The 24889-nt window shown below is 61.9% G+C and overlaps 15 protein-coding genes across 15 annotated transcripts; 7 read left to right on the top strand and 8 right to left on the bottom strand.

Annotated features, from left to right (window-relative positions):
• Positions 1-1149: 1149 nt before the first annotated feature.
• RHTO_05154 (uncharacterized protein) lies at positions 1150-2224 on the bottom strand (the record flags this gene model as incomplete). The annotated part of the gene is made up of 4 exons (XM_016418816.1): positions 1150-1173; positions 1231-1548; positions 1610-1784; positions 1836-2224. The coding sequence occupies 4 exons, from the start codon at positions 2222-2224 to the stop codon at positions 1150-1152; spliced, it is 906 nt and encodes a 301-aa protein (XP_016270326.1).
• A 471-nt stretch (positions 2225-2695) lies between these two features.
• Positions 2696-3322, bottom strand: RHTO_05153 (uncharacterized protein; the record flags this gene model as incomplete). The annotated part of the gene is made up of 3 exons (XM_016418815.1): positions 2696-2734; positions 2796-2945; positions 3008-3322. The coding sequence occupies 3 exons, from the start codon at positions 3320-3322 to the stop codon at positions 2696-2698; spliced, it is 504 nt and encodes a 167-aa protein (XP_016270325.1).
• A 514-nt stretch (positions 3323-3836) lies between these two features.
• Positions 3837-4863, bottom strand: RHTO_05152 (BTB/POZ domain containing protein; the record flags this gene model as incomplete). The annotated part of the gene is made up of 4 exons (XM_016418814.1): positions 3837-3875; positions 3935-4243; positions 4300-4462; positions 4517-4863. The coding sequence occupies 4 exons, from the start codon at positions 4861-4863 to the stop codon at positions 3837-3839; spliced, it is 858 nt and encodes a 285-aa protein (XP_016270324.1).
• A 181-nt stretch (positions 4864-5044) lies between these two features.
• On the bottom strand, positions 5045-6809 carry RHTO_05151 (DNA-directed RNA polymerase II subunit RPB3; the record flags this gene model as incomplete). Its single annotated transcript, XM_016418813.1, has 7 exons — positions 5045-5476; positions 5537-5650; positions 5731-5877; positions 5933-6018; positions 6111-6255; positions 6361-6535; positions 6679-6809. 7 exons carry the CDS (start codon positions 6807-6809, stop codon positions 5045-5047), a joined length of 1230 nt encoding a protein of 409 aa, XP_016270323.1.
• Positions 6810-7249: 440 nt separating this feature from the next.
• RHTO_05150 (protein of carbonic anhydrase family) lies at positions 7250-8177 on the top strand (the record flags this gene model as incomplete). Its single annotated transcript, XM_016418812.1, has 5 exons — positions 7250-7361; positions 7435-7488; positions 7544-7718; positions 7785-7934; positions 7991-8177. The coding sequence occupies 5 exons, from the start codon at positions 7250-7252 to the stop codon at positions 8175-8177; spliced, it is 678 nt and encodes a 225-aa protein (XP_016270322.1).
• A 151-nt stretch (positions 8178-8328) lies between these two features.
• On the top strand, positions 8329-9518 carry RHTO_05149 (adenine phosphoribosyltransferase; the record flags this gene model as incomplete). Its single annotated transcript, XM_016418811.1, has 5 exons — positions 8329-8371; positions 8720-8787; positions 8903-9127; positions 9209-9364; positions 9453-9518. The coding sequence occupies 5 exons, from the start codon at positions 8329-8331 to the stop codon at positions 9516-9518; spliced, it is 558 nt and encodes a 185-aa protein (XP_016270321.1).
• A 511-nt stretch (positions 9519-10029) lies between these two features.
• RHTO_05148 (phosphatidylglycerol/phosphatidylinositol transfer protein, Npc2p) lies at positions 10030-11027 on the bottom strand (the record flags this gene model as incomplete). The annotated part of the gene is made up of 6 exons (XM_016418810.1): positions 10030-10058; positions 10122-10190; positions 10270-10361; positions 10425-10504; positions 10566-10678; positions 10835-11027. 6 exons carry the CDS (start codon positions 11025-11027, stop codon positions 10030-10032), a joined length of 576 nt encoding a protein of 191 aa, XP_016270320.1.
• Positions 11028-11252: 225 nt separating this feature from the next.
• On the bottom strand, positions 11253-13038 carry RHTO_05147 (argininosuccinate synthase; the record flags this gene model as incomplete). The annotated part of the gene is made up of 6 exons (XM_016418809.1): positions 11253-11364; positions 11489-11687; positions 11767-12222; positions 12304-12595; positions 12661-12726; positions 12835-13038. 6 exons carry the CDS (start codon positions 13036-13038, stop codon positions 11253-11255), a joined length of 1329 nt encoding a protein of 442 aa, XP_016270319.1.
• Positions 13039-13401: 363 nt separating this feature from the next.
• On the top strand, positions 13402-15601 carry RHTO_05146 (ubiquinone biosynthesis monooxygenase COQ6; the record flags this gene model as incomplete). The annotated part of the gene is made up of 5 exons (XM_016418808.1): positions 13402-13627; positions 13703-13852; positions 13914-14302; positions 14390-14590; positions 14675-15601. The coding sequence occupies 5 exons, from the start codon at positions 13402-13404 to the stop codon at positions 15599-15601; spliced, it is 1893 nt and encodes a 630-aa protein (XP_016270318.1).
• A 237-nt stretch (positions 15602-15838) lies between these two features.
• Positions 15839-16415, top strand: RHTO_05145 (uncharacterized protein; the record flags this gene model as incomplete). The annotated part of the gene is made up of 3 exons (XM_016418807.1): positions 15839-16060; positions 16129-16233; positions 16293-16415. The coding sequence occupies 3 exons, from the start codon at positions 15839-15841 to the stop codon at positions 16413-16415; spliced, it is 450 nt and encodes a 149-aa protein (XP_016270317.1).
• A 147-nt stretch (positions 16416-16562) lies between these two features.
• Positions 16563-17258, top strand: RHTO_05144 (uncharacterized protein; the record flags this gene model as incomplete). The annotated part of the gene is made up of 3 exons (XM_016418806.1): positions 16563-16730; positions 16864-16941; positions 17028-17258. 3 exons carry the CDS (start codon positions 16563-16565, stop codon positions 17256-17258), a joined length of 477 nt encoding a protein of 158 aa, XP_016270316.1.
• Positions 17259-17600: 342 nt separating this feature from the next.
• RHTO_05143 (uncharacterized protein) lies at positions 17601-18283 on the top strand (the record flags this gene model as incomplete). Its single annotated transcript, XM_016418805.1, has 3 exons — positions 17601-17945; positions 17999-18064; positions 18122-18283. The coding sequence occupies 3 exons, from the start codon at positions 17601-17603 to the stop codon at positions 18281-18283; spliced, it is 573 nt and encodes a 190-aa protein (XP_016270315.1).
• Positions 18284-18625: 342 nt separating this feature from the next.
• On the top strand, positions 18626-19241 carry RHTO_05142 (uncharacterized protein; the record flags this gene model as incomplete). Its single annotated transcript, XM_016418804.1, has 3 exons — positions 18626-18865; positions 18925-19038; positions 19092-19241. 3 exons carry the CDS (start codon positions 18626-18628, stop codon positions 19239-19241), a joined length of 504 nt encoding a protein of 167 aa, XP_016270314.1.
• Positions 19242-19390: 149 nt separating this feature from the next.
• Positions 19391-21569, bottom strand: RHTO_05141 (ribosome biogenesis protein Pescadillo; the record flags this gene model as incomplete). Its single annotated transcript, XM_016418803.1, has 5 exons — positions 19391-19456; positions 19519-20983; positions 21044-21287; positions 21346-21421; positions 21501-21569. The coding sequence occupies 5 exons, from the start codon at positions 21567-21569 to the stop codon at positions 19391-19393; spliced, it is 1920 nt and encodes a 639-aa protein (XP_016270313.1).
• Positions 21570-21846: 277 nt separating this feature from the next.
• RHTO_05140 (glycosyltransferase family 69 protein) lies at positions 21847-24642 on the bottom strand (the record flags this gene model as incomplete). The annotated part of the gene is made up of 4 exons (XM_016418802.1): positions 21847-21926; positions 21988-24364; positions 24480-24572; positions 24634-24642. The coding sequence occupies 4 exons, from the start codon at positions 24640-24642 to the stop codon at positions 21847-21849; spliced, it is 2559 nt and encodes an 852-aa protein (XP_016270312.1).
• Between the last annotated feature and the right edge of the window lie 247 nt (positions 24643-24889).

Genomic DNA, 24889 nt, shown 5'->3' with positions numbered 1-24889 from the left:
AGTCGGACGTCGAGCCGGATGCGTGCCGACAGACAACCGGACGAATCTTGTTGAGTAGATCCTGCAGGATTTGCAGGTGTCGGAGCCGGTACAACTCCTGGGGAGCACATGCGGTAGATAGATGCTCAAAGATGGCAAACACCCGGGGTCTCACTAGATTCTCGCGACACGGAGGCCGCAATGCATTGAACAGGGGACCCTTGGCAGCCGAAGCGAGCCCGAGTGTCGCTCGAGCCGTTTTGGCGATGAGCTGAGAGTCGTGCAATACGCAGCCGGCTGCATATCCGTCGTATGGACTCACGTCTGCGGTCTGCCTGCGGAGCATGTTCGGTAGTCAGCCTCCCAGCTTCCGGAGACCGCTGAGAAAGCTGTACCTACCAAGCCTTCAACTGCAAAGCGAGCTTGTGGCGTGGCGAGTCGTACTTGTCGGCCATTTGAGACATAGCCCATCACGTCTGCCAGGACTGCGGCAACCAGGTCTCGTCCGTGAACGCCTTGAGGAACTCCTCGACGTCTTCCTTCGATTCCGACAGCGTGCACGACTTCTCCTCGCTCTCGCCCGTCTCAAGCATGTCGAAGAAGACCTTGCAGTTGCCGGCGAGGACGACGGCGTTGACGGGGAAGGCGGTTCCATCGGAGGCGATGAGGGAGAAGGTTCCGACGTCAAAGGCGGAGGTGCGCTGGCGCTTCGCAGGCGGAGCGGCCGTATCTGCCTGCTTGTCGCTGCGCGTCTGCCGCTTTCCGGAGTCGTTCGCCATCTCGCGAGCGCGTATGAGGCGAGAGACGGCGCGGACTGATGAGGGCGAGGTGGGGAAGCGGGAAGGGCCAGTAGAGCTTGAGGCGGGACGGCGGTAGACGTAGTGCGGCTTGAAAGCAGTCTTGGTTCTATCAAGCCAGCCTCTGACGTGCCTTGAGCCGAGCGACGAGGGGAAACGGGAGCAACCTCTCCCGACGTCTCTCTCTCTCCCTCCTTCGCTTCAGTCCAGCGCATTGCGGCATTTCCGGGACATTCCAAGGCCTGCAGCACTCGTTATTAAGCCAGGCAAGCGAACTGGTGATGCCGAAGCCTGTACTTCGGTCTGCAAACCTCCCTCCTCTCCAAAAACAATCCGTTGCGTTTGAACGGGTGAAGGGATGGGCAGGTGTCAATCACAGGATCAACGCATCGACTCCCTGCAAGTTCAATCTTTGTCAACCTTCACCCCTAGGTGAAGAGGGTAGCCGGCGCACGAGGCGTGTCGTCTGGAACGCTTCGTAGTCCTTTTCTGCTCGGTCTATCCGTTGGTCAATGAAGGTCTTGCAGCAGAAGCGAACGTCGTCCTCGATGTCGTTCTCGTACGACCACATCCGGGTAAGCGGAGACGTCCAGGGATGTTGACCTTTGGAATCGCAAAGCGTTGATTTCGCCGCGGCGTCCCAAATGCGCTGCACCTGGTAGCCCGGGTTGTCAGGCTGGTCCCTTCCGCGCCCACAGCCGGTGCAGAAGCGCGGCCTGGCTCGGTCCAAGCTGATCCGCATGAGTTCGGGAACGGCAGCTTGAAAGCGTTCCTGCAAGTTAGACAAGTCAGCGAGGATCCACCAGGACTTGAGAGCGCCATAGACAGCGCACCAGTAGGAGCCGGTCGATGCGAGGCAGAGCCTTGAAGGTGCACCCGGCTTGGCCAGGATCGAGAACGGAGTTGCCGAGCGTTACGGTCCGTTGGGCGGCAGCATATGCCAGTGCTGGGTCGCCGAGCAGCTTGCCGGCTGCGTATGCAAAGATAGGCGAAGTCTCGACGACCTGCCTGCAAGACGGTGAGCGTGTGAGCTAGAGAAAGCTGAGCTGCAAAGCTTACTTGGCCTCCAGCAGCAGCAGTGTCTGCAGGACGGCGCAGTCGTACTTGTCGCCCATGCGGTACAAATCCAGCCACACCCCTTCGTCAAGACCGCCTTGGAAGTCCAACGGAAGCCTGCCGCCTTGAAGGACGCTGAGGAAGTGTTCGAGGCGGACTTTGGTCTCGGTCACGTCGCAGGACCCGCCAGACAGCTTGGATCCCGTCAGCATGTCCGCGAAGACCTTCGAGCTTCCCGCAAGTAGCAGCGGATCGACGGAGAGGGCGTGTCCGTCGGAGGAGATGAGAGTGAGGGAGGAGGGGAGGCAGATCTGAGCGGCGGGCGCAGGGCGGCCAGGCGAGGCGGGCGGCGCATCGAGCGGCGAGGACGGTTTCTCGACGAGATCGGCCATTGTCGTCAGTTGGTGGAAGCGGACGAGAGGCGAGTTGTATGGAGGAGCGTGGGGCGGGCGACGTGCGGCAGCAAGACGAGCGCGGGCGTTTTACGAGCTGTCGCAGGGTGAAGTGTCTTGCGCGACCGAGCACGAGAACCAAGCGAGAAGTTGATGGGAGAGAAGCGAGAGTTGCGAGCGGAGGAGAGACGATACAACAAACGAGTTCTTCGTTACTACTCCCCTATGTAAAAGAACAACATCCGTAGAGGCAACAGCTGACTTTCCTCGAGACTGCCGAGGAGGAGGGCGCGAAAAGGCGAAATGGCGAGCGAGCGAAGTGGACGACCTGCGTCCGACCTGGCCGGCGAAAGGCTGACTATGTACTGCTTAGGTACTGCCTGAGTGGTGATGCGTCGTTCTTGACGTCTTGAGCGGTGTGTGGCGTTAGGTGAGATGGCCGGGTAAGGAGGGTGGAGAGGAGAGAACGGCTCATGGCCCCTTGAGCGAGACGACGCGCTTCAAGGCGCACTGCAAGGTCGAGGTCGAGTCAGTCACTCCGGCTTGAAAGGCGGTGAGCGTGCGCACTCACCTTGAGCGAGCGAGTCGACTTCGTCGAAGAGCAGCTGCTCTCGAAGCTGGACGTCTCGCGCGAGTTGCGTTCGGGGAGTGCGAGCGCGGGGTCGTGGACGATTCCGTGCTTGGGGCAGCGGGCGTGCGTCGTGTGGTTGCGCGGGAAGGACTGGCGGGTGACGGTGTAAAGTCAGCGGCTGACTCGAGGAGGGGACGACCGCGCAGACTCACAAAGATCGAATCGAACTTCTCGTCCTCCGTGTCGAGCGTGCAGCGCGGACGGTGCTCGTGGTAATGATGCGAGTGCGAGTGCGAGTGCGACTTGCTGGGCTGCTTGAGGGATGCGGCGACGAGTTCGACTGGGAGGGAGGAGAGGTTGACCGGTTCGAGGAGGTCAAAGGTGCTGCTTGCGAAGGTTGAGCGGGTCGAGGCAGTCGTCGACGCGAGGGTCGAGACGGACGAGGAGGACGAGCGGCGGGAGAAGGAGAGCATCGCGAGCGAGGGAGTCTCTGAAGCGGAGTGAGTGAGGAGAAGGGAAGCAAGCATTGCGCGATCTCGGCGGGCGGAGTCGAGCGGTGCCCAGTCATCCCGAGGTCCGCTCGCCGTCGACAGGCTCAGCGTGCGTAAGCGAGGGCGGAGGCGGAGGCACGGCGGAGCAAACGAGGCCTCCACCTCCCGCGCCGAGGGCCCAACGCCCGGCTCGACAGCGGGAACGGGGCGGGCAGCGGGTGCTGGCGAGGCTCTGGCGTCGAGCAGGCGTCGAGCAGAGTCCCTGCAAGCTGTCCATTAGTCGTGCGAAACGGCGAGGCGGCGAGGAAGGCGGAGGGAAAGAGGAGGGCGGACGGCGGACGCGGCGGACCTTGCGAACGGGACAGGGGGACGCCTGTTCGCAAACGCGTGTGTCGGCGGACGTTCTCGCATGTACAGCGTAAACCCCACGAAACGTCGTATACACGAAGCGCTCGGCGAGACAGGCGAAGTCCGCGCGAGTCGTCGAAGAGGAGGGTACTAAGTGGGAATTAAGCGGTGAGCTGGCGGTGATCGAGATTTGCAGGCTGTACTACGCCTTGTTCAAGGCTGCTGAGAGGCGACTGAAAGTCTGCGAGCACGGGAGGGCCGATTAAGCCGCTGTCGGGCGGAAGTGTCGCTCGAACTCACCTTGTCCGCCAGCTGCTGCTGAGCGCGCTCCCATCTGCCCGCCAGCTCACCCACCTTCTTGTGCAGCTTCTTCCCGCAGCGATGGCAGTCACCCCACTGACCAACGCGCGACCAGATCTCCTCCCGCACGCGCGCGACCACGTCCTCGCCCCCGTCAAGCCGGCTGCAAACGCTCAGGACCACCGTATCCCAGACGCCCTTGTCGCAGTCGCGCTCGTCCTTGTCACGGGCGCAGCTGCAAACCTTGCCGAAGTTGATGTTCTGGAGAATCGACCGGGCCTTCTCTGTACGCTCCTGGAAGTAGGTGGTCTGGGGAAGCGTCAGGCGTCAGGAGTGTCCCGCTGATGCTGAGAGAAGGAACAGACAAAGACGTTTCGAGGTTCTTGAGGAAGCGCGTCGAAGACTGCTCCCCAGCCTCGCAAGCCCGTGTAATCGGATACCTGACGCAGCGCTGTCCAGGCGAGGTCGGTGTAACCGAGGTGGCAGCCAACCGCGTACGCCCAGATCAAGTCGGAGCAGATCGGGGACCTGTGGGCTGTACGGTCAGAGAATCGAGCAAGATTCGGAAAGAAGGAGACACACCATTCCGCAAGAAGAAGCGGAGTCTTCAGCGCCTTGCACTCGTACTTGTCCATCAAGCTGAAGACCGAGAGCCACGCTTCCTGCGTGCTCGGCGGGATCCCTTCCAGCAATGCCTCGAGGAACGCCTTGACCGTCGCCCCGTCCTCCGCCAAGTCACACGTTCTGTCCGCCTCATCCGACTCGCCCACCGTCTCAAACATGTCCGCAAACACCTTCGAGTGAAACGCAAGGACCGCCGAGTCGACGTCGAAGCGCTGGCCGTCCGAGGAGACGAGGGTGAAGGTGGTCGAGCGGCGCGAGAGGGAGACGCCGGAGAGCGTAGTGGTGAGGTCCGAGACGGTCGACATGTCGATTGTGAGCGTATCCGAGCGGTAGCAAGCGAAAGCAGCTGGAGCGAGTGAGTGGAAGAGGAAGAGGAGCGGAAGAAGCCCCGCGGACCTTCGCAAGTCGACAACGTCGTGCGACGCCTCTCGCCAGACTCACCTGGGCCATACAACACGCTCGTAGAATTCCCTAACGTCGCACGACCTACCACGGGTCGTCTCCCCACCCACCGCCGCCTCCGCCTCCTTGCGCACCATTCGCACCTCCGTACCCAGGCGTCCGTCCACCTCCAGGCTGACCGTACCCTCCCGCTCCACCCTGGTTCGCAAAATGCGCAGGACTCGCTCCGTACGCCGGTACAGGCGGAGGCGCGTACCCCTGTCCTCCCATCCCTCCAGGCGTCGCTCCTCCGTATCCTCCTCCTCCGCCATATCCCGGTGCGCCGCCGTACGCTCCAGCCGTCGCTGGCGCACCTGCGTACCCGCCATCACCGACGCCAAAGACGGGACCGGCGTCCATCATCATGCCGTCTTGGCCGCCGTCGCCGGGGTGCATCGGGCCCGGTCCGCCTTGGTTCGTCAGGTCGAGCAAGCCTTGTCGCAGCTGACCCATCTGCAGAATGAGCGCGTCGAGGCCCTGCGGATGCGAGACTGTCAGCCAGATCTCGGGTGCGATAGAGGGAGGCTGTGAACTCACCTTGGTGACGATCTCTTCGGGCTTGAGCTGGCCAACCGCTTCGACGTCGTAATAGAACCGCGACGGCTTCTCATTGTAAGGGAAGGGATCGGTGTCCTCCGGCTTCTTCTCATACTGCGCGCGCGGAGAATGGACGCAGACTCAGCTCTTCCGCCTCGCACGAAAGGAACCGAGTCCTGCGAAAGCGAGCGCACCTTCCCGTTTTCCGACACAGGCCACTCGTCCTTCGGGTCCGTCCCAACCTCGAACCACAAATCCGTGTGCTTGAGCTTGTTGTACGGGTCGTACTCGAAGCCGACAGCCGCGACGGGCGCCCATTTCGCGTGTTCGAGTGCGCGGCCCTACAAGCACTGAGAGTAAGCGACGGCAAAGGTAGACGAGAAGAGAGGGACGCACCTTGACGGCGATGCATCTCAGGTTGATCTCCTGTCCCTTCGCGAGCTTGGCGAGCAAGATGCCGTCCTGGAGTTTCGGATCAGGATCTGCGCGGTAGAGTGTACGTCAGTCTCGATCCCCACCGTGCCTGCTGATGTGCAAGTCGAGAGCGAGTTGAACGAAGGACGCCGCAACGCACTTGTCGCCGGCTTTCCCACATCGCTAACCCCGCCTTCGAGCACTAGGTCCTTCGTCGTCACCTCCATCGTTTGCGAGCTGACGCATTTGGCCGAGAGGGTGAGGACAACGGAGCACTTCGGGCAGTACTGGTCGCAGTCGCATTCCTGCGGGACACGAAGCGAGCGAGTGTCAGCGAAAGTTCCGTGGTCGAGCGCTCGCCCGTTCGACGGTGGACTCGACACAAACAACGCGTCGTCCACGAGCCTTACCTTGTTGTAGTTCAAGATCTGCTTCTCCATCCCCTCCGAATTGAGCGGAACCATCCCCAGCCGGTGCGCCAGCATCTCGTCCGGCAACACGCTCGAGTTCTCGTGGATTTGCACTTGGTCGATTGCGAGGGTGTCGATGCGGGAGATCATGGATCGTCGGAGCGAGTTGGCGAGGCTGTGGGAGCGAGTCGAGGAGGGGAGGTAAAGAGGTCAGCTGGTGACCGAAGGAGTATATTGCATGTCTGGCCACTTTTCACGGACAGCGGTGAAGGCATCGTCGCCCTCGAGCACCAGCCGAACCCCCTCGTCGAGACTCACCCAAGGTGCACACCATCCAGGATAAAGTGGCATCGGTCGCCCTTCAGTTCCGTGATCTTGACGCGCAAGTCTGCGCCATCGTACGTCGCCGGAGGCTGCATGGGCAGCTCGCCCACTGCCATGCCCTGCATCGTTGCGCGTGTAGAGAGAGGAGAGGCCGGGTTGCTGATGAGGACGAGGGAGGGGAGGGAAGGAGGCGGGCGCGGCTGGTGAGCGCGGCGGTGTGTCTAGAGAGCGAGTCTCGCAAGTAGAGCAGTCAAGCAGGTCGGTCGAGCCAGGCTGCGGTGGAAGGGAAAGCATCAGCGAATACACTTGATTACAGTCGAGTTTGTATTGCCAAGTGTATTGATTGAAACACTACAAATCTGATTACGCTCTCGTTTGTAATGCTTCAATTACACCACTGCGTCATCGCTCGGCACTCGTTCACTCTCTCGACAAGCTCGAACAGCCAGCTAGACACGCACTCGAACAGCTAGACTCCTACGCTACTCTACCAGCCAAATCCGCGACTCCCACCCGCCCGCCTCGCCCTCTTTCACCTCGACCTCCCCTTCCGTCCGACACTCAGATGGACAAGGCCTGCGAATACGAGCAGGACTTGGAGAAGCGTGCGGGCAAACTGGAGGACCAGCTCGTACTTGGACAGGTCGACACGACCGACACGAAGGCTCGTTACCTTGGTTCGTCTCGTCCATTTGCCTGATATAATTCCCCCAGTGATTTGACGGGATGATTGACTTTCGCGTGGAACAGGATACCTCGCACGACTCCGACCAGTCCTGATCTCCTCAACCCGATACCTCGCCTGTCCGTTCCGCCCTCCTCTTCCCTTCGGATCCTCACTCACCCTTGCTTGGCGCAGACTCCTCCGACGTCGGCGAGTCCTTCCGACCAGTCGTCGCGCCACGAGCAGTCACAGCTGCGTACGGTATCTCGTGGGCGTACGTGACGGGAGATGTTGCGTACGAGGGATACAAAGCGAGGATGCGGGCGCACGAGATGGCGCCTGAGGCGGTTCAGCAGGTTGTCGGCTTGACGTGCGTTGCTTCCTCGTTTCTCATAGTGTGAAGATCGTGCGCTAAGCCCGGAACCCGCGCAAACAGCGTCGCCAAGCGAGCAATCTTCCAGGCAACCGCCTCGATGCTCCTCCCGTCCCTCACCATCCACACCATCGTCAAGTACAGTGCGCTGTGGGTCAAGAAGCAGGGTATCCAGAGCATTCGAGTCCGACAATGGCTGCCCTCTGCTCTCGGGTGCGTCCTTTCCGGCCTTTCCCTCGCGCTTAAAAATGACCGGTTCCCTCGTGCAGTCTCGGCATGATCCCCTTCCTCCCGACACTCTTCGACGAGCCTGTCGAGCAAGCCGTCGATTCTACGTTCGACCGCATCGAGCGCTCGCTGTACCCCGACGCCGACTTGCCCGTCCGCAAAGCGCTCGAGGCGGGCAAACACCACATCCACAGCGCGCCCGTTGAAGCGGTCGAGAAGAAGGTGTAGAGTATAGCCTGTGTGCGATTGCTAGAGATGTTGTATTCATCGGTTGACAAGGCGAATGTCTCCGAGGTGTGGTTGTGGCTTCTCCGGGCGCTCGTGCTCGTCCGCTTCTCGCTGTTCTCTCCCGCTCTCAACCCGCTCGTGCTTCGCTAGAATGTCGGCCCAATTCCTCAAGAGCTGCATGGGTCAACATCCCGGTGCGTCCAGCTCGCTTGGCTGAGCACTGGAGACAAGGGACGACTTCATCGCTCGACAAGGGTCGGGAGGTCGAGGAGGTGCAGGGATGACCTGGGACGGCTGGCGGGCACACATAAGGCTCGCTGGGCTGTACAAGAGTGAATCAGGCTGGACAGGCGGACGCAGGAGGCGAGGGACGACGAACCTCCGACTCCCCCTCCGCTCGGAACGTTCTCTCGTCCTCGCTCGACCACCTACCTGCCCAGCGGGCCTGGGAATGAGTTGCTGGTCTGCGTAGGCCTAACTCGGACACCTACATCGCGCTAGGAGGTTGTACAAAGTCGCTCATCTCTCCAAAACGCTCGCAGACTTCCCCAAGCGCGGAGTCTTGTTCCTTGACGTCCTCCCAATCCTCCAGAACCCTGTAGCGTTCGAGGTGAGCCTCTACAGCACTACCGCAGTCGGCGCCGGACGTCTGGGAAGCGCGGGACTGACCTTGACGTCCTCCGTCCTCCTCTCTCCCTCCTCTCCACCCGTTCCTTCGCTCCCAGACTCTCATCACCGACCTCCTGAACCACATCACCAGCGTCACTCTTCACGCCCTCCGCGAAAAGACCGGCAACCCCGCCGCCAAAATCGACACCATCGTCGGCCTCGACGCACGAGGATTCCTCTTCGGTCCGCTCATCGCGCTGCGATTGGGCGCTGCGTTCGTCCCGGTTAGGAAGCAGGGAAAGTTGCCGGGCAAGTGCTTCAAGGCGGAGTATGAGAAGGAGGTGCGTCGGGAGCTTTTCGCTTTCGTTGGCTCTCCTTTGCTCTGCGAGAGAGCTGACTTCAAGAGTGCTTCCGCCGCACAGTACGGCGTCGACGTCTTCGAGATGCAAGAAGGCGCCATTCCCGCCGGCTCGAACGTCGTCGTTGTCGACGACTTGATCGCGACTGGCGGATCAGCCGTCGCGGCGCAACAGCTCGTCGAACAGGCCGGCGCCAAGGTCGTCCAGAACCTGTTTGTCGTCGAGGCGCGTCCCAGTGCTCGCAATCTGCTCCACCTCAAGGAGCGTTCAAGGAGAGAAAGCTGACGAGACCTGATTGTGGGCGCAGATCGAGTTCCTCAAGGGCGCCGAGAAGCTCTCCGCGCCTACGTACAGCATCATCAAGGCCGACTAGATTCCTTCCCCCGTTAGATTCCTTTTTGTGTGCATTCCTTCGATCTGTACAGTACTTTGGGCGCCAAGGTCGCGCGGGAGGGAGGACTCGTGATAGACTTTCTTTCTCGCCAACTCGCCTCGGATGCCGAGTGTGAAAGAACACTCCTTGGCAAAGGATGAGTACGTCACAAGGAACATTAACTAGAGCGACAGTTCACGAAACCAGGAAACACACCCGACACCTCTCCCCCTCCATCCTTTCCCCGTCCGTCTAATCGCTTCGAGTGCCGCAACTTGCTGGCCGTCGGTGGCTGCACTCTTGAACGGCAGACTCGACTCTCGAAGGAGCGGGACAAGAAGCGCAGGAGCTGCGGCGGGCGGAGGGAAACAGGCTGCAGTACAAGAAGGTATCGGAACACGATATCGCAGAGTAGGACAGAGTGGGTCATGAACGAGTCCGTGAGAGACAGGAGGACAGCGAGAAGGACGAGGCTTGCGTGCGAGAGGCATGCGGATAGACAGTCGAGAGTCTAGTGCTGGTCGGGGACGAGGAAGTTGACTGTACGGGCGGAGAAGGTCAGCTCGCGTCGTGCAGGAGTTGAGTACGAGATTAAGGACGTACTCCACAAGTCGATGCAGGCTGCTGGCTCCTCCTTCTGCGTAAAAACCTTGGCGTTGACCTGGAATTTGGCTGCGACGTCGAACAAGCCAGGGTATGCAGCAGCATCAGCATCAGGGATGCAGCGCGCAGTGGGCAATTTGAGGCGCACCGCGGGGGATCTCTGCGGGCAAATCGACACTCTGCGTGATGTTGTAACTGTCGGGCTTGATGGGGCAGGAGAGGGTTGCGTTCGCGTTGTCGCTGTCAGGCAAACGGCTCCGTCAATCGGCGATTCGGCAGGCAGTAGAGCACACGATGACTCACAGCTCGTCGCAAACGTCGAACCGCTTCGTCAACAGCTTGATCAAGCCCAACTTGACCGTAACATCCGCGTAAGTCCCCTCCTGCACGTCGCAACCGCGTCAGTCTTTCCCCGCCTACGAGAGCGAGAGCTAGAGAGCGCACGTCAATGAGCGTGTTGACCTTGCCGGACGCCTCAATGGTCAATTTGTGGCCGGGCTTGGGCGGGTCGGGCGTCACCTTGATCGACTCGATCTCGAGCGCATCGCCTGGCTCGCCTGTGTAGCGTTCCGATGGCTGTCAGAGGAACGGTCGAGCAATGGCAGGATCCGCAAGCAGCCAGCGCGAGTGGCCCCTGAGACCCCCACTTGCTCGACTCGCCCCTCGTCTATCTCGCTCTCACGTCCAGCGAACGAAGGAACGAGCAAACGCACCACAATCCGACCATCCCCACTGCGTCATCGCATGCACGCCATCGTCTCCCAGCTGCGACACCCGTCCGGCAGACCACTTGATCGCTTGGTTGAGGACGAGTTGGGCGTCGACGGGTGCTGGGGCGGGCGCGGGGGCGGTGAGGGCGGTTGTGGAGAGCGCGAGAAGTGCGGCGAGAGTGGATCGGAGCAGCATGGTGCGAGGAGACGAGAGCGTTGTGTGAGGAGGAGGGAGAGGAGCGTCATGAGGTGGGCGAGGGTGACAAAGGTCGTCGTGCGGGCTCCTCTCGCTTTCCCTGACCGTGCCAACTATCCTCAAGTATGGCGAGCGCCATCCCGCCTCACGCAAAGTCCGTTGCGACCCAATGCGAGCGTTGCAAGAACCCTGATATACACTCTCCTCTCCTCGGTGCACAGCCGCTTAGAGCTCCGTCTTGGGAGCGTAGACCGACTCGGGCTTGACGTTGCCGCCCTTCTTGAGGCGCTGCTCGCCCCACTTGCGGAGACGGATCGACTCGATGGCGATGAAGCCGCTGTTTGCGCGCGAGGGAGCGGGTGCGAGTCAGCGTGGGTGCTCCTCGAACTGTTTAGATAGCGCAGAGCCAGTCGGCTAAAAGGCGGGCGGCTCGGAGGGAGCGCGAGGTGAGGGAAACGCACGAAGTCGCCTGGGGGTCAAAGTTGGTAACCGAGTCCATCGAGACCTGCTCGGCGTCGTACAGCGCCTCAGACTCGGACATGCGGCCCTCGACGATGACGTTGCCGAGGATGAGCGCGAGGCGGACGCGGCCGTTGACCGTCTCTTGCGACTTTTGCAGGCACGACTGGACGAACTCGCGCTCGGGGGAGAACCAGTAGCCTGCGTACGGTCACAGCAAGGATGCAGCATGGCTGTCAGTTCTGATGGCAAGGCGTACAAACGAGCGACCGCCACGCACCGTTGTAGAGAATCTTGGAGAGCTCGGTGGTGACAAACTGGTCCCTCAACGCGCGGACGTTCCGGTCGACGACCAATCCCTCGAGGTCCATGTGCGCCTTGCGGAGGATCGTCGCGCCAGGGCTCTCGTAGCACCCACGGGACTTGACGCCGATAAAGCGGTTCTCGACAATGTCGATGCGGCCGATTCCGTGCTTGCGAGCGAGCTTGTTGAGCGTGAGGAAGATCTCGACCGGGTCGGTGATCTCGGTTCCGTCGGTCGAGGGGACGGGCTGCGCGCCTTCGGGGTGGATGAGGAGGGAGACGGGGATACCCTTCTTGAAGGTGATCGAGATGCGTTCGGGAGTCGTGGGGCACTTGTCGAGGCCGTTGATGAGCTTCCACATGTCGGCGGGAGGGGTCACGTCCGGGTCCTCGAGGATGCCCGCCTCGTACGAGATGTGGAAGAGGTTCTCGTCTGCGCGTACGGGAGATTCGGAGATGCCATCTCGGGGTCAGCTTGTGCCGCCGGAGAAAGCAGTTGCGAACTCGAACGCACCGGTCGACCAGGGCTTGGCGGCAGTCTGGAAGACAGGGATGCCCTTCTCGGCCGCAAAGTCCAGCAACGCCTGGCGACCCGCAAAGCGCTCAAAGAAGACCGGGTCCCTCCAAGGCGCGATGACCTTGATGTCGGGCTGGAGAGCGTAGAAGGCGAGCTCGAAGCGGACCTGGTCGTTGCCCTTGCCCGTGCAGCCGTGCGAGATGAACTGGCACGACTCGGTCACGACGACGTCCATCATGGCGCGGGCGATCACGGGGCGGGCGAGAGAGGTGCCGAGGAGGTAGACGCCCTGCGTGGATAGTCGCAAGTCAGCGGGGAGAACATGGAAGGACAAACTGTCCAGTCGGGGCACACCTCGTAGATGCAGTTGGCCTGGACGGCGGGGTAGATGAGGTGCTCGACGAACTCCTTCTTGCAGTCCTATTGCAGCGCGAGAGTCGGCCGTCAGTCCCTTGACTCAGAATCGACATCCGCGATAAGCCGACGGAGGTAGTCGACGGGGAGAAAGTCGAAAGTCCAAGGACCCACCGCAAGGAAGAACTTCTTGGCGCCAATCTTGAGCGCCTTCTCCCTGGCTGCGTCAAAGTCCTCCTCCTGTCCGACGTCGGCCATGAAGGCGATAACCTCGTACCCTTGCTCGATGAGCCAGGCGAGGATGCACGACGTGTCGAGTCCGCCCGAGTAGGCGAGGAGGACGCGGCCCTTTGAGCCTGCTGCGACTGCGGAGGACATGGCTGGAGCTGCTTGGCGGCGTGTGCGAGCGACGGGAGCGAGAGAAAGAAAGTGGTCGGGAGCGGATGGGGGAAAGATACGGGCGCGAGATCCGGGCGACGGGGGAAGCGCAGGGCGGTCAGTCCAGTGATCTGGCAGTGCTGTGGTCGCTCTGCGTGTGCTCACAGTGCGGAAGAGGGTGTGTGAGGGTGAGGAGATGGCAGAGAAAGCGACGAGTCAATCGCGCGAGTTGTATTCGGCACGAATACAAACGCAAATGTAATCAGCCAATAGCCTTCAACCCATTACAAACTGATTACAACCCGTTTCTATTCCTTCCCATCAGCAACGGACCTCATCGCCTCATCGCTTGATGCCTCAACCATGCTCACAACAAGCTCAAGGGCCCTCGCCCGAACGTGCACTGCTGCACGAAGACGCCCGGATCCCCGCCAGCTCACCCGCTCGCTCGGCTGGTTCGCCCGCGTAACCGAATCGCCCTCATCGCTCGCAGACGAACAACCGCCTCCTCCCACCGTCGCAGAGGAGGAGCATGACTTGGTGATTGTCGGAGGTGGACCAGCGGGACTTACTCTCGCTGCTGCGCTTGGTGCGTGAGCTGTCGACGAGGTGAGGCGTGCAAGAACTGACACTCGGAACGCTTCTCCCCACCATCGACTCGCAGCCTCGTCGCCTGCTGTCGCCCGAACGCACTCGATCACGCTCATTGAAGGAGGCTCGCTGGACGGCGTGAAGAGATGGGCGCCGAAAGAGGGTGAGGAGTGGAGTAACAGGGTTAGCTCGATCACGGCAGAGAACGCTGCGAATCTCGCTCGTACGTGCCATCTCTCCTCCCACTGATCCTGCAGGGGACTGACACAAGATCAATGGTGCAGAGGTCGGCATCTGGCAGCACCTCGACGAATCCCGCACGCGCCCGATCACCGGCCTACAAGTCTGGGACGGCCTCTCCTCCTCCCGCATAACCTTCGACTCTCCCGCCCTCTCCTCCTCCTCGACCGAAACATCGTGGGACGAAGCCTACGCTTCCGCTCTATCCGGCCCGCGACGGAAACCCATGAGCACGATGGTGGAGAATATGAATCTCCAGAGGGCGGCGTGGAGGAGGATTGAGGAATTGCAGAGGGAGGAGAAGGTCAAGAGGGTGGAGGTGCTGGATCGGACGAGGGTTGAGGGGATTGAGAGGGGCGAGAGAGGCGGTTGGCCGGTCGTGACTTTGAGAGCGGCGGATGGGAAGGAGCGCAAGGTGCGCGCGAGGTTGCTTGTGCGTGCGAGCATTTCTTCCGCCCACCTGCCGCCCGCGTTTGCGCACGAGGTGCTGATCGCAGGAATCTGACGATGACACGCACAGATCGGCGCAGACGGCGCCTCTTCACCCGTCAAGTCCTACTCGAAAATCGACTCGTTCGGATGGCCTTACGACCGGCACGGTGTCGTCGCGACGCTCTCGATCGACGCAGAAGCGGCCGAGCTCGGGATGGGAACGACAAGAAACGCCATGAGCACGATGTGGCAGCGGTTCTTGCCGGAAGGACCGGTCGCGTTCTTGCCGGTGCGTGGAGGGTGCTCTCATCTGCGATTCCGGACACTCCTTGGCGATTCGGAAGGCTGATGGATGAGGCCTTTTTGTGCGTAGCTTTCGAACAAGGCCGCCTCGATGGTCTGGTCGACCACCCCCGCCTACGCCTCGCTCATCAAGTCCCTCCCCCTCGATGTCCTCCCAAACCTCATCGCCGCCGCCTTCGCCCTCCCTCACGACCAGCTCAAAGCCTTCCTCGACTCGTTCATCGCGCCTTCCTCGTCTGCGGCACCGCCGCCTGCGAAGCGCGAGTTCGATGCGGCTGCCATCAATGCCCAGTTGGAGTCGCTCCTCGTTCGGCATTCGCAGTCGACGTACGATCCTTCCACGCCTTCCGACCCGCTCCCTCCACCTGTCCTTTCCGTTCAGCCTTCAAGCGTCGCCTCTTTCCCTCTCCGCCTCTCCCACACCTCTTCCTACCTCGGACTCCCCTCCCCTCTGCCATCGACTTCCGACTCTCCCGACGGTCCAATCGCCGTCGACTTGCGCACCGTCCTCGTCGGCGACGCAGCACACACAGTCCACCCTCTCGCCGGCCAAGGCCTCAATCTCGGCCTTCTCGATGCTTTCTCCCTCTCGTCCCTCCTCTCCACCCTCGCTCAACAAGGCACCGACTTGGGTTCCTACATCGCTCTCAAACCCTACCCTCGAGACCGCTACTTCGCCAATCACAAGATCCTCAGCGCGTGCGACCACCTCGAGAGCTTGTTCAGGCGCACGAACGCGCCGGTCGTCTGGGCGCGCAGTACGGGGATCGGAGCGCTCGATGCGATGGAGCCCCTGAAGGAGGTGTTGATGGCCCAGGCGGGGTCGGTCAAGACGTCGGACGGACGAGGCGGGGCGAGGAGTGCGGGTGCGTGGGGAGCGGTTGCGAGCGTACTGGATAACGTTGGGAAGGCGAGGGAGGTTGTTGGACTTGTTGGAGGAGCGGTCGTTGGACAGGTCGGGCGCAGGGCAGCAGAATTTATCGTCAAGGGGCGGTAGGCGCCGGCCCGGCAACGACCCCTCGCATCTCGCATCTCGTCCATCTCCGATCGGTCTTTCAGATCTCCTCGCTTACTGCGCAGACGGCGGTGCTCGTGTTCTTTTTCTTTTCGCGGGGAAGACGACGGGACGTTCCGTGGATCTGGGGTCGCTGGTTCTGAGCTTTTCGTCTCTCGCTTTCGCCTTCTCACTGCCTTCTCGCCGTCGCCTACGATGTCTGGATATGGACGCCCGCCGATGGGTCGCAATCGCCTCCTCACCTTCCTCCCCTTTGTCAACTGGCACTCGAACGCCTGGCTCGCATCACAGCTCGACGCAGGCTGGTGGAACACGCTCAACGACGGCGAAATGTCGGCAATGTTCGCATGGGCGAGCGCGTTGACGGGGTACGCTGCGGGCGAGCCGGCGAGCGCACAAGCTCATGAGGTGCCCGCCTTTCTGCGAGCGAAGGAGATGGCGGTGCGTTCTTTCTCACATCTTCGCTAAGCTGTCACTTATCTGACTGTCTCGGGCCTTGTCTCGTGCAGCTTGTCGCAAAGGAGGACGCACGCGTCCCGCTGACGGCCGAAGAAGACACGGAGCTCGAGGTCTGCAACGGCTTGAAGACGATCCTCCGCGAGGCTCATCAACAGGCGAGTCTTCCAGCCTTTTCTTGAAGTGTTCTGCGCGCTGACGACCGCCTGAATCGCAGCATGTCGCGCATCGTGGCCAGCATTCGCTCGGAACTCGTTCGGCACGCGAGTACCGCCAGATTGGGTTCAGGGCTGCGCGACGGTACGGCTTCTCGAGGCAGGAGTGGGCCAGCAGATTGTGATTGGATGGATGGGAGTTGGGCAACGCTGCTGCAGTTTTGACGAGGCGATCGGAGGGTCCGCGGAGTGCCCGCTTTGCTGGGCAGTCGACCGAACTTCTCTCCCTCTTTCGCTGGCTTCTCGCGCTCTACTCTCCCCCTTCTTGCGGCATGTCTTCCGACCTCAACTACGCACGCTTCTGCTCTCTCCTCGACAGCACGGACCCGCCTCTCGTGCGGCGCAAGTCGAGCAAGTGGAAGGTTCTCTCGCAGAACTGGTGGGATTCCCTTCGCGACGAATCTCGGCAAGAGCTGGACCAGTGGGCCCTTGCTGTCGTAGTATTCGCGGGCGGGCAGGAGGGAAGGGGTGGGACTTGCTGGGCGCATCCTCCTGACTGCGTACAGAATGCAGTGGCGAAGGCATGGCGTTCCGCCGCTTACTATCGGCTTGCACTGACATTTGACCCTGCAGAACGCCTGGCATCGGAACTTTCACGGCCTGCCGGCAGCGGAGGAGGCAGAAGCGGTGAAGCAAGACGAAGTTCTCGATGTCTTCCGAGCGATTTGTACGGCGGCTGAGAAGGAGGCGAGCTTACTGTCTGCGTTCTCTGCTTTCTTGCTGACTCTTTAGCGCAGCACCAGAAACGCTGTCACGCTTGGCAAGCCATGAAGCAGCAGTCCTCGCCAAATTCGGGCGGGTTTCTCGGCGACGGACTGCGCCAAACGCTCCGCAAGAAGCTCTCTGGCATCTCGCTACGACGTTCGAGCTCGCCGCCTTTGGACAGCCAGTACCGCGCCATCGGCCATCGAGCAGCGCGTTGGTACGGAACTAGCAAGGAGGCCTGGGATGCGGGGGAGGCGTTCTGAGCGGCGCACTTGGGCGCACAGTCTACTTGTGAGCATGCCTGGCCCTTTCGGTCCGACTCCTTCGTCCCTGTGCTCGACTGCTTGACCCGTATCAAGAAGAAGACGGATGCCTCCACAAAGTCGCCTTATCTTCCGCCGAGCAACGCACCGAGAGCTGAGGGCAATCCATGGTCGCGCTCCTAGGCGCGGGCGATGCGTCGGAGGATTCACCTAGACTCCTCGGACCTGACGGAGTTGTCCCATGCGAACAGACCTCTCTGTTCCTCTCCTTCTGTCGCCATCCCTGCTTGCTCTCCTGCTTTGATCGCCGCCAGCCTTCCCAGCTTCTGCGCTGCTGCCGCCATGGCGCACAAAAGAGCGCCGGTGCACGCCGACCAAGACCGCCAACTTGCCCGCGAGGAAAAGCATCACCTCAGGAGGGAGAGGCGGGAGCGGAGCTACGACAAGTTCCGCCTGGGCCTGCTTAGCTCATTCCGGCGCAGTGACTACGAGAACACAAGGGAACTCCTCGAGGGCGTTCTGCAGAGGGCGCTCACCCGCCGGTGGTGGGTTCACCTCGAACGCGAGCAGCGACGTGCGGTATGGATGTGGATGATTGACCTGCACAAGGCGATGGGGAAGCTGTACGAGGGAGACTTAATCAGCGTCAGACCTGCGCCAGAGCTGGAGATACAGGAAGGCAGCAAGGTCTGTCGTCCTTTCACTCCGAAATCCTTTCGTCTGTTGACCGGGTCCTTCAGTACGCCGATGAGCAGCGCAAAGCCAACAAGACTCTGCATGTACTGGCTCTCTCGATACGCAACTCGGTGCGCTTGTCGTTCGTGTCCTTCTCCTTTCTTTCCTGTTGACCTGCTTGTCCCAAGATGGTCCTCGACAACCACAACTCGGCAACGTCTCAGGACCGCGGCCCCTGGTGGTCATTGCCCAAGCCCTCGACGACCCAGAACTTTCGCCAGATCGGGCGCAGGGCGGCGAGACGGTACGGAACAACGAAGGAGGCCTGGGAGGCGGGCGAGGCGTTCTGAGTGATGGGTAGGTGGGCTCGTTCGGCATGGCAAGGACGACTCTTCTCACGGGTCTACCGGAGGACCCTTGTCCTCCACACTCGTCAGATCCTCCTTGAGAAGGTCGACATCTTGCGCTCTTTGCGCGCGAGCAGGCTAGCTCGCTGTGCTTCCGCCATGACATGGGCTTGGCTTTACGCAGGAAGAGTTGCTGCTGGGGGGCGGAGGCGAAGTTGCGGGGAGCAGTCAAGGATCCGGACTTTCCGCGGACGGCCTCCTGCTTGCGACGCCTTCATCGTGGTCTACCTCAGTCTCCTGCCTGCCACTCTCGCTCTCTTCTCGTCGTCCGACTGCACAATCACGATGCGCTACGCTACCCAAACTCAGGCGACCTTCTACAGCGAGATCCGCTGGTTCTTGCCGGGCGACGCTATGCAAACTGTTGAGCGGTACTTGACCCCCTCGTGGTGGAAGAAGCGGTCTCCGGTGGAGAACCGCCTCGTCGAAGCATGGGCGGGAAACCTCGTCAGGTGGGCAGACGGCGAGGACGTCCCCAACGTCTTTCTAACGGTGCCAGTGTTCGTCAGCCAGCCGCATCAGCATGTTCGTATCTTCTCCTGTTGACGTTGTTGAACAAGGGATTGAAGGGATTCGAACGGCAGATGCTCGAGCTTTCCCAGCAAGAAGGATTCGACAAGCAGGAGGAGGTCGAGTTCAATCGCGTTGACAACGTCTACACCGCGTTCAACGTCATCAAGATCGCAGCGAGGAAGCAGGTTCGTCGCTCAGAAGCTTCTGACGAGATTCTGCTCACTTTCCGTTCTTCCAGCGCGAGCGAGTCGAGGAGCACTCAGGCGGTATCCGCAGCGCGCGGGCTCCGCATTCACTCGGTGCCGCTCACAACTACCGTCAGATCGGACGAAGGGCAGCGCGGCGCTACGGTTTCACGAAGGAAGGATGGGAGAGGGGGGCTTTCTAGCAAGGGCAGATTCTTCTCTGGCGGAAGACGCGTGGGTAGAATGCGGCGTGCCAATGACAACGATGCGAACGTGACAAACAGAGAAGAGCTACAGAAACATACAACCCAGCGCAAGCGATACGGAAGCGAGAACGACAGAGGCGAGAGCATTACTGCTTCGACGCCTTCTTCTTGCGCTTCTCGATGTCCTTCTTGCGCTGTTGCAGCTTGGCGGTCTGTGCGAGCGAGCGTTGTCAGTAAACAAAGCGCGCAACGAACGGGGAGCCTCGCGACGCACCTCCTCGTTGCTCCGGTCCTGCGAGTACGTCAACTTCTTGAGGAGTCGGCGCTGGCTGTTGGTCATCATGCTCGCCGCGACCTGCTGCTGCTCCGTCAACGTCTTCTTGACCTGCAACTTGTCGCCCTTGCCCGCCGCAGCAGCCTTCTTCGCCTTCTTCGTCTCGGCGGCAAGCTCGGCCTCGAACTGGGCGGGTGCGATGCCGCGCGCTTCGGCCTCGAGCTCGGCGGCGTGTCGGAGCTCTTCGTTCGACGGGTCGGCTGCGGCAGCGAGCAAAGCGGGCGCAGCGGACTCGTCTTCGTCCATCGCCTCGTCCTCGTCGACCTCCTCATCCTCTGACTCGTCCTCCTCACCGAGCTCGACACCCTCGCCGCCAGCCTCCTCAGGCACGTATCCACCACGCTGGCGGACCTCGTCTTCGTCGACGAACGGCGACAAGTGGGGCGGGAGAACCGCGCCAGGCTTGTACTCGTCCGTCGGGAGAAGCGTCTTCTTGTTGATGCAGTCGACCACCCACTGAGGCTGGACGAACGCGCGCTTGCCGGGGAGTGCGGCGGCGGAAGAGGGAAGGACAGGGCGGTCGAGAACGTGGTGGGTGATGCGAGGGTCGTCCTCCTTGTAAGGCGAACCGGCGCCGAGGACGGGGTCCCAGCCGACGCGGCCGCCGAAGGAGCGGATGACGAATTCGAGCGTCGGTCGGGTCACTTCGCGCGAGAGGAAGAAGAAGTACGGGGCGAAGAGGTCGGTCGAGGCGGTGAGAGAGGAAGGCTGGATGACGGACGTCGTCGGGTCCGACTCGTCGACGTTGGCGGGGGCGGGGAAGACGTCGAGCTCGAGCGCGGCATCGTTCGAGCCGCCAGCAACGGTCGCGTCGCCCTCCTGCTCATCCGCCGTACCCTCGTGCGCAACACCGGCCTTCTCGATCTCCTGAATTTGTTTCCGCACGTCCTTGGCGTACACGCGCTTCTTCTCCGTCTGCTCCGCGTCGGCATCGGGCACCCGCTCGACGACCAGTCCCTTCGCGCCGGCCTCCTCGAGCAGGAGCGCGCCAAGCCCCGCACCGTTCTCGTCGAGGACCTCGTCGAGCTTGGGAGGGTACACGAGGTTCTGCTCGGTGTAGAGGCGGTAAAAGACGAAGCCGAGGAGGGTCTGGTAGAGCTCGAGGAAGGTGAGCATGATGCGGTAGTCGAGGTCGGACGGGATGTGCTGCGTGAACATGTAGGGGACGAGCCAGGTGACGGTCTGGCCCTGGACTTCGGCCTGGAAGTAGATGCCCTTGATGCTGAGGAAGACCTTGCGCAGCGAGCGCGTCCGCATCACGTAGAGCTGCCATTCGGCGGCGAGGCGGGCGCAGTTCGAGATGATCGAGGCGGGAACGGTCGTGGTGGCAGGGAGGGCGGCGAAAAGGACAATGAGAGAGAGGGCGTCGTCGAGGTCGCGGACGGCGTCGACAAACGTGGGGTAGCTGCGAGAGAAAGCAAATCAGCGGGGAGAGGAGCGAGAACAGCGCCGTCTTCGAACGCACCGCTCCTTGATAATGTGGTCGAGCCGGTAGGTAGGCTTCTGCTCCTCGAGGTTCTTGGCCAATCCCCACTCTCCGCGTCCCACAGCCTTGCTGAGCTTCTTCGCGAACGCCTTGTGCTCGCGGAGCTTGTGCAGGACCGGCTCGTGGAGGAGGTACTGGATGTCCTTGGCGTAGTAGAAAGACGCCGGCGCCGAGGAGCCCTTGTTCGCCTTCTTGCGGTTCTTGGGCTCACGGGGGTAGATGCCTGCGTGCAAACGAGTCAGCTCGTGCCGTTGCGAGAGCGCGAGTGAGGCGAGACGGACCCTTGAGGATGCAGAGGCGGCGGAAGTCGCCCAGGGTGCACTGGAGCTTCTTGATCGCCTGGTTGCGAGTGATGTACTGCGCACGAGCACCACACGAGCCCTGTCAGCATTCCTCCTCCCACAGCGAGCCACACGCGACGAGGAGATGGACGGACGTTCTTGGATGCGCCCGCCTCGCCCTTCTTCTTCATGCCGTTGTGTCCGCGCGGCGCTGTCCGTCCCATTATGGCAGTCTGAGCAGTCTAGGTGACCAAGCGAGCGTGCAGAGCGAGAGCGAGAGCGAGTCGAAGCGCGAACTTCACCGCCTCTGCTCGAGCTCACTCGACGGCGACAAGTCTCATCTCGCTCAAGTCCAAGTTGTTAAGTTGACCAGGGTATCCAGCAATGCAAGGGGGACAAGGAACGACGTCCTGATGACTGCTCGTAGAGACCGCAGACAGAGATGCGCGCATAAGAACCGCCTCTCGACTTCCTCCTCCTCCTGACCTGTCCTCGTCCCGTCTAAGTCGGCCGCCAGCCGTTGATCAGCAGTCGCGCCATCTGGAAGCCTGTCCGCCTCTGCTGTTTCGGAGCGACGCGGCCTGCGGAGGGAAGAGAGGGGTCAGCTGGCAGAGAGTAGGGAAGCGCAGTCTCGGAACTCACCTCCGGTCGTCCGCATCTCCTGGCAGACAAAGCTCTCGGGCGCAGTCCGCCACTCGTCGAGTTCGTACTTGCCGCCCTCGCGCTTCGTCGGCTCGCGGTCCTCGCCCGACCCGAACAAGTCGAGCGCGAGCTGCGTATGCGACACGCCTGCGTACGTCGTCACGCACCGCGGGTTGACGAGGATCTTGGCGATAGCGTAGGGGAAGGCCGTGTTGGGCAGCGAGCGAGGGCGACGCTTCTCGAGGCGGTGGCGTGCAACGGAGTCGATCTCGCCGGACGAGGGCGCCTCCTCCTCCTCGTCGTCGACCTTCTTGCTCGAGCTGGAGAACAAGCCGCGCTTCTCGCGCTTCTTGCCACCGTCCTCCTTCTTCGCCGCATCGCCCTTCTTCGCGTCCTCCTTCTTCGCGGCACCCTTGCCCTTCGGCTTCTGTCCGCCCGGAACATCGTCTCCAGCCTTCTTCTTCTCCGCCGCAATCTTTGCCAGGTCTTCCGGCTCCGCGCGGAACCATCCACCAGCCGCTACCTTCTCCGGGTCGACCGCATCGGCAGGGACATCCGCATCGACCTTGTGCCACGCCGCAGGTCCCGAGTCGGGCTTGCCGGCAAGCGGGCCCTTCTCGGGCTTTGCCTTGTCCCACTGAGCCTTGTTTGGGCCATCGGCAGCGTCGAGCTTGGCTTTGTCGGCGGCGGGAGCGGCTTTGGCGGCAGCGGCGGCGGCGGCGGGCTTGACGGCTGCAGCACCCTTGGCGACCTGCGCGGCGTCTTGCGCTCCCTCGTCATCGATGTTGACAGCCAAGTCGATCGGTCGGCCCTTGCCGTCGACGTTCTCAGCGGGCGCAGCGCCGGCTCCACCAGCAGCAGCAGCGGCAGGCTCTTCCTCCTCTTCTCCCTCCTCCTCCTCGTCGTACTCTTCCTCCTCCTCTTCGCTAGCCTCGCCCTCCGTAGCGCCTGCTGCGCCCTTAGCCGTAGCACCCTTGAGCTGGCCCTCGAGCGCCCGGCCGATGTCGTTGTCCATCCCCGGTCCTCCGCCCGGTCCCGCGCCCGTCTCGTCCGCGAGGTAGTCGCCCGAATTGGGGAAGCCGACCTTTGTGCTTGTCGTCGGCTCGTAAGACGCAAGCATCGACTGGATCAACTCGTCCATGAAGGGGTGGACCTTGCGCGGCTTGCCCATCCGCTCGTCGGCCGACAGACGCTTCGCCTCGTCCTTGATGCCCTCGCGGAACGACGCGAGCCACATGTCGCGGCAGAAGTGGAGCTGGGCCGAGTCCATGCACGGCCCCTCAGACCATCGAGGCGCCTTGCCGTCCGACGCGGCGGTCGTGTTGAACACTGATTCGACAGACGAGTGGTACGTGATGCCCCAGTAGTACGACTTGTGCGGGTCGACGATGTGCGTGCCGGATTCGCAGCAGAAGACTTGGAAGGGGAGGTGGAGGGTGTACCGGGCGCCGCCGTACGCGTCGCGTGGAGGAGCCTCGTCGATGGGCGACGTCGACTTGGAGCCGCGGAATAGGTTGCCGTCCATGTCGCGCGTGCGCCACCGGTCGTTGTAGATGAAGAAGCCGTTGTGCTCCTTCCAGTCCATCGAGCACACCATCGACGCCTGGTTGATGTACGACACGCGGATCGTCTCGAGGATGTCGTTCGGGCAGGTAAAGCCCTTGAGCCAGATGACGCGCTCGAACTTGACCTTGCGACGCTCCCACAGCTCGAGCAGCGGCTCGAGGGCGAGGTTGCGCGTGTACGACTCCTCGAGAGGGTAGTACGACGCGGTCGGGTCGGCCGTCATGGGCGGAACCTGGCGAATACGGAAGGAGATGCCGAGGAGGGTCATGACGGCTTCGGCGAGGTCGCAGAGGAAGGGCGTCGAATCGACCGAGGCGTAGTCGACGAGCGAGACGAAGACAGACTGCGGGCCCAGTCGTTTCGCCAGCTGAACGATGACGGCGAGCTGGTCGATGAGGAAGTGGTCGGCGCCGTGCACGACCAAAGCGAAGTAGTACAGCGCTCCTGGCCGGGCGAGGTCGCTGTAGTCGTCCTCCTTCTTCCCCAGGCCGAAAGGCCTCGTCAAACTCGAGCACGCCGCCGCTGCCCATCCGTTGAACCCGAGCAACTCGTCAATCGCGCCGCGAACGACGTTCTCGTCGAGATGCATCGTCTCGGGTCCGGTCATGAAGGGCTTCTGGAAGCGCGTCCAGAAGTCCTGCATGCCGGCGTGAATGTCGTTATCGAAGACATCGTGCGTCTCGTCGCGGTTGATGCGAGACTGGAGGAAGGAGTATTTGCGGGTGTCGAGGGATTGGCCGGAGAGGGGGCTGCCGAGGGTGATGCGCTCGAGGATGGCGGGGTGAGCGATCTCGCCGTGTGGCGTTTTGGGCTGTTTCGCGAACGTAGAGGAGTCAGCAAACCAGTCCTTTCCCCCAGCTGCACTTCCGACTGTCCAGCGAGAGGCTCAAGGGGAGCAAGTCCGGCGAGAGATTGCGACGACGCACCGTCGAGTCCCAGAAGATCCACTTGAAGAAGAGCAAGCCCAAGACTGTCCCTCCTATCCGCAGCCAAAGCCGCTGTTGCGGCGAGACGATGATCTGGCGGGGGGACGCGATCAGCTGCTTGCGCTCGGTTCGGGATCAGGGAAAGCAAGCGCACCGAGGCCATGTATCTAGGGAGAATACTTCACGCAACAGGCATGTACAGGAGGGCTAACAGGGTGGTTGCGAGTCGGGAGAGCGGGATGTGCTCCAGGTGGAGAGATGAAGTGAGGGAGCCGGCAGGGCGTGCAAGCGCGTCGGAGAGTCGACAAGCGAGTGTCCTGCGCTCAAATAAGGAAGCCTGGCAAGCCCTCCAACCAGTACGAGCGAGAGAGCGACGTGGTTCAAGGTCGTCCTGCCAAGTCGACCTGCAG

Source organism: Rhodotorula toruloides (assembly GCF_000320785.1).
Source record: "Rhodotorula toruloides NP11 unplaced genomic scaffold Scaffold30, whole genome shotgun sequence".
Lineage (NCBI taxonomy): Eukaryota > Fungi > Basidiomycota > Microbotryomycetes > Sporidiobolales > Sporidiobolaceae > Rhodotorula > Rhodotorula toruloides.
The sequence above is the reverse complement of the archived record's forward strand: the minus strand, read 5'-3'. Positions and strand labels throughout refer to the sequence as shown.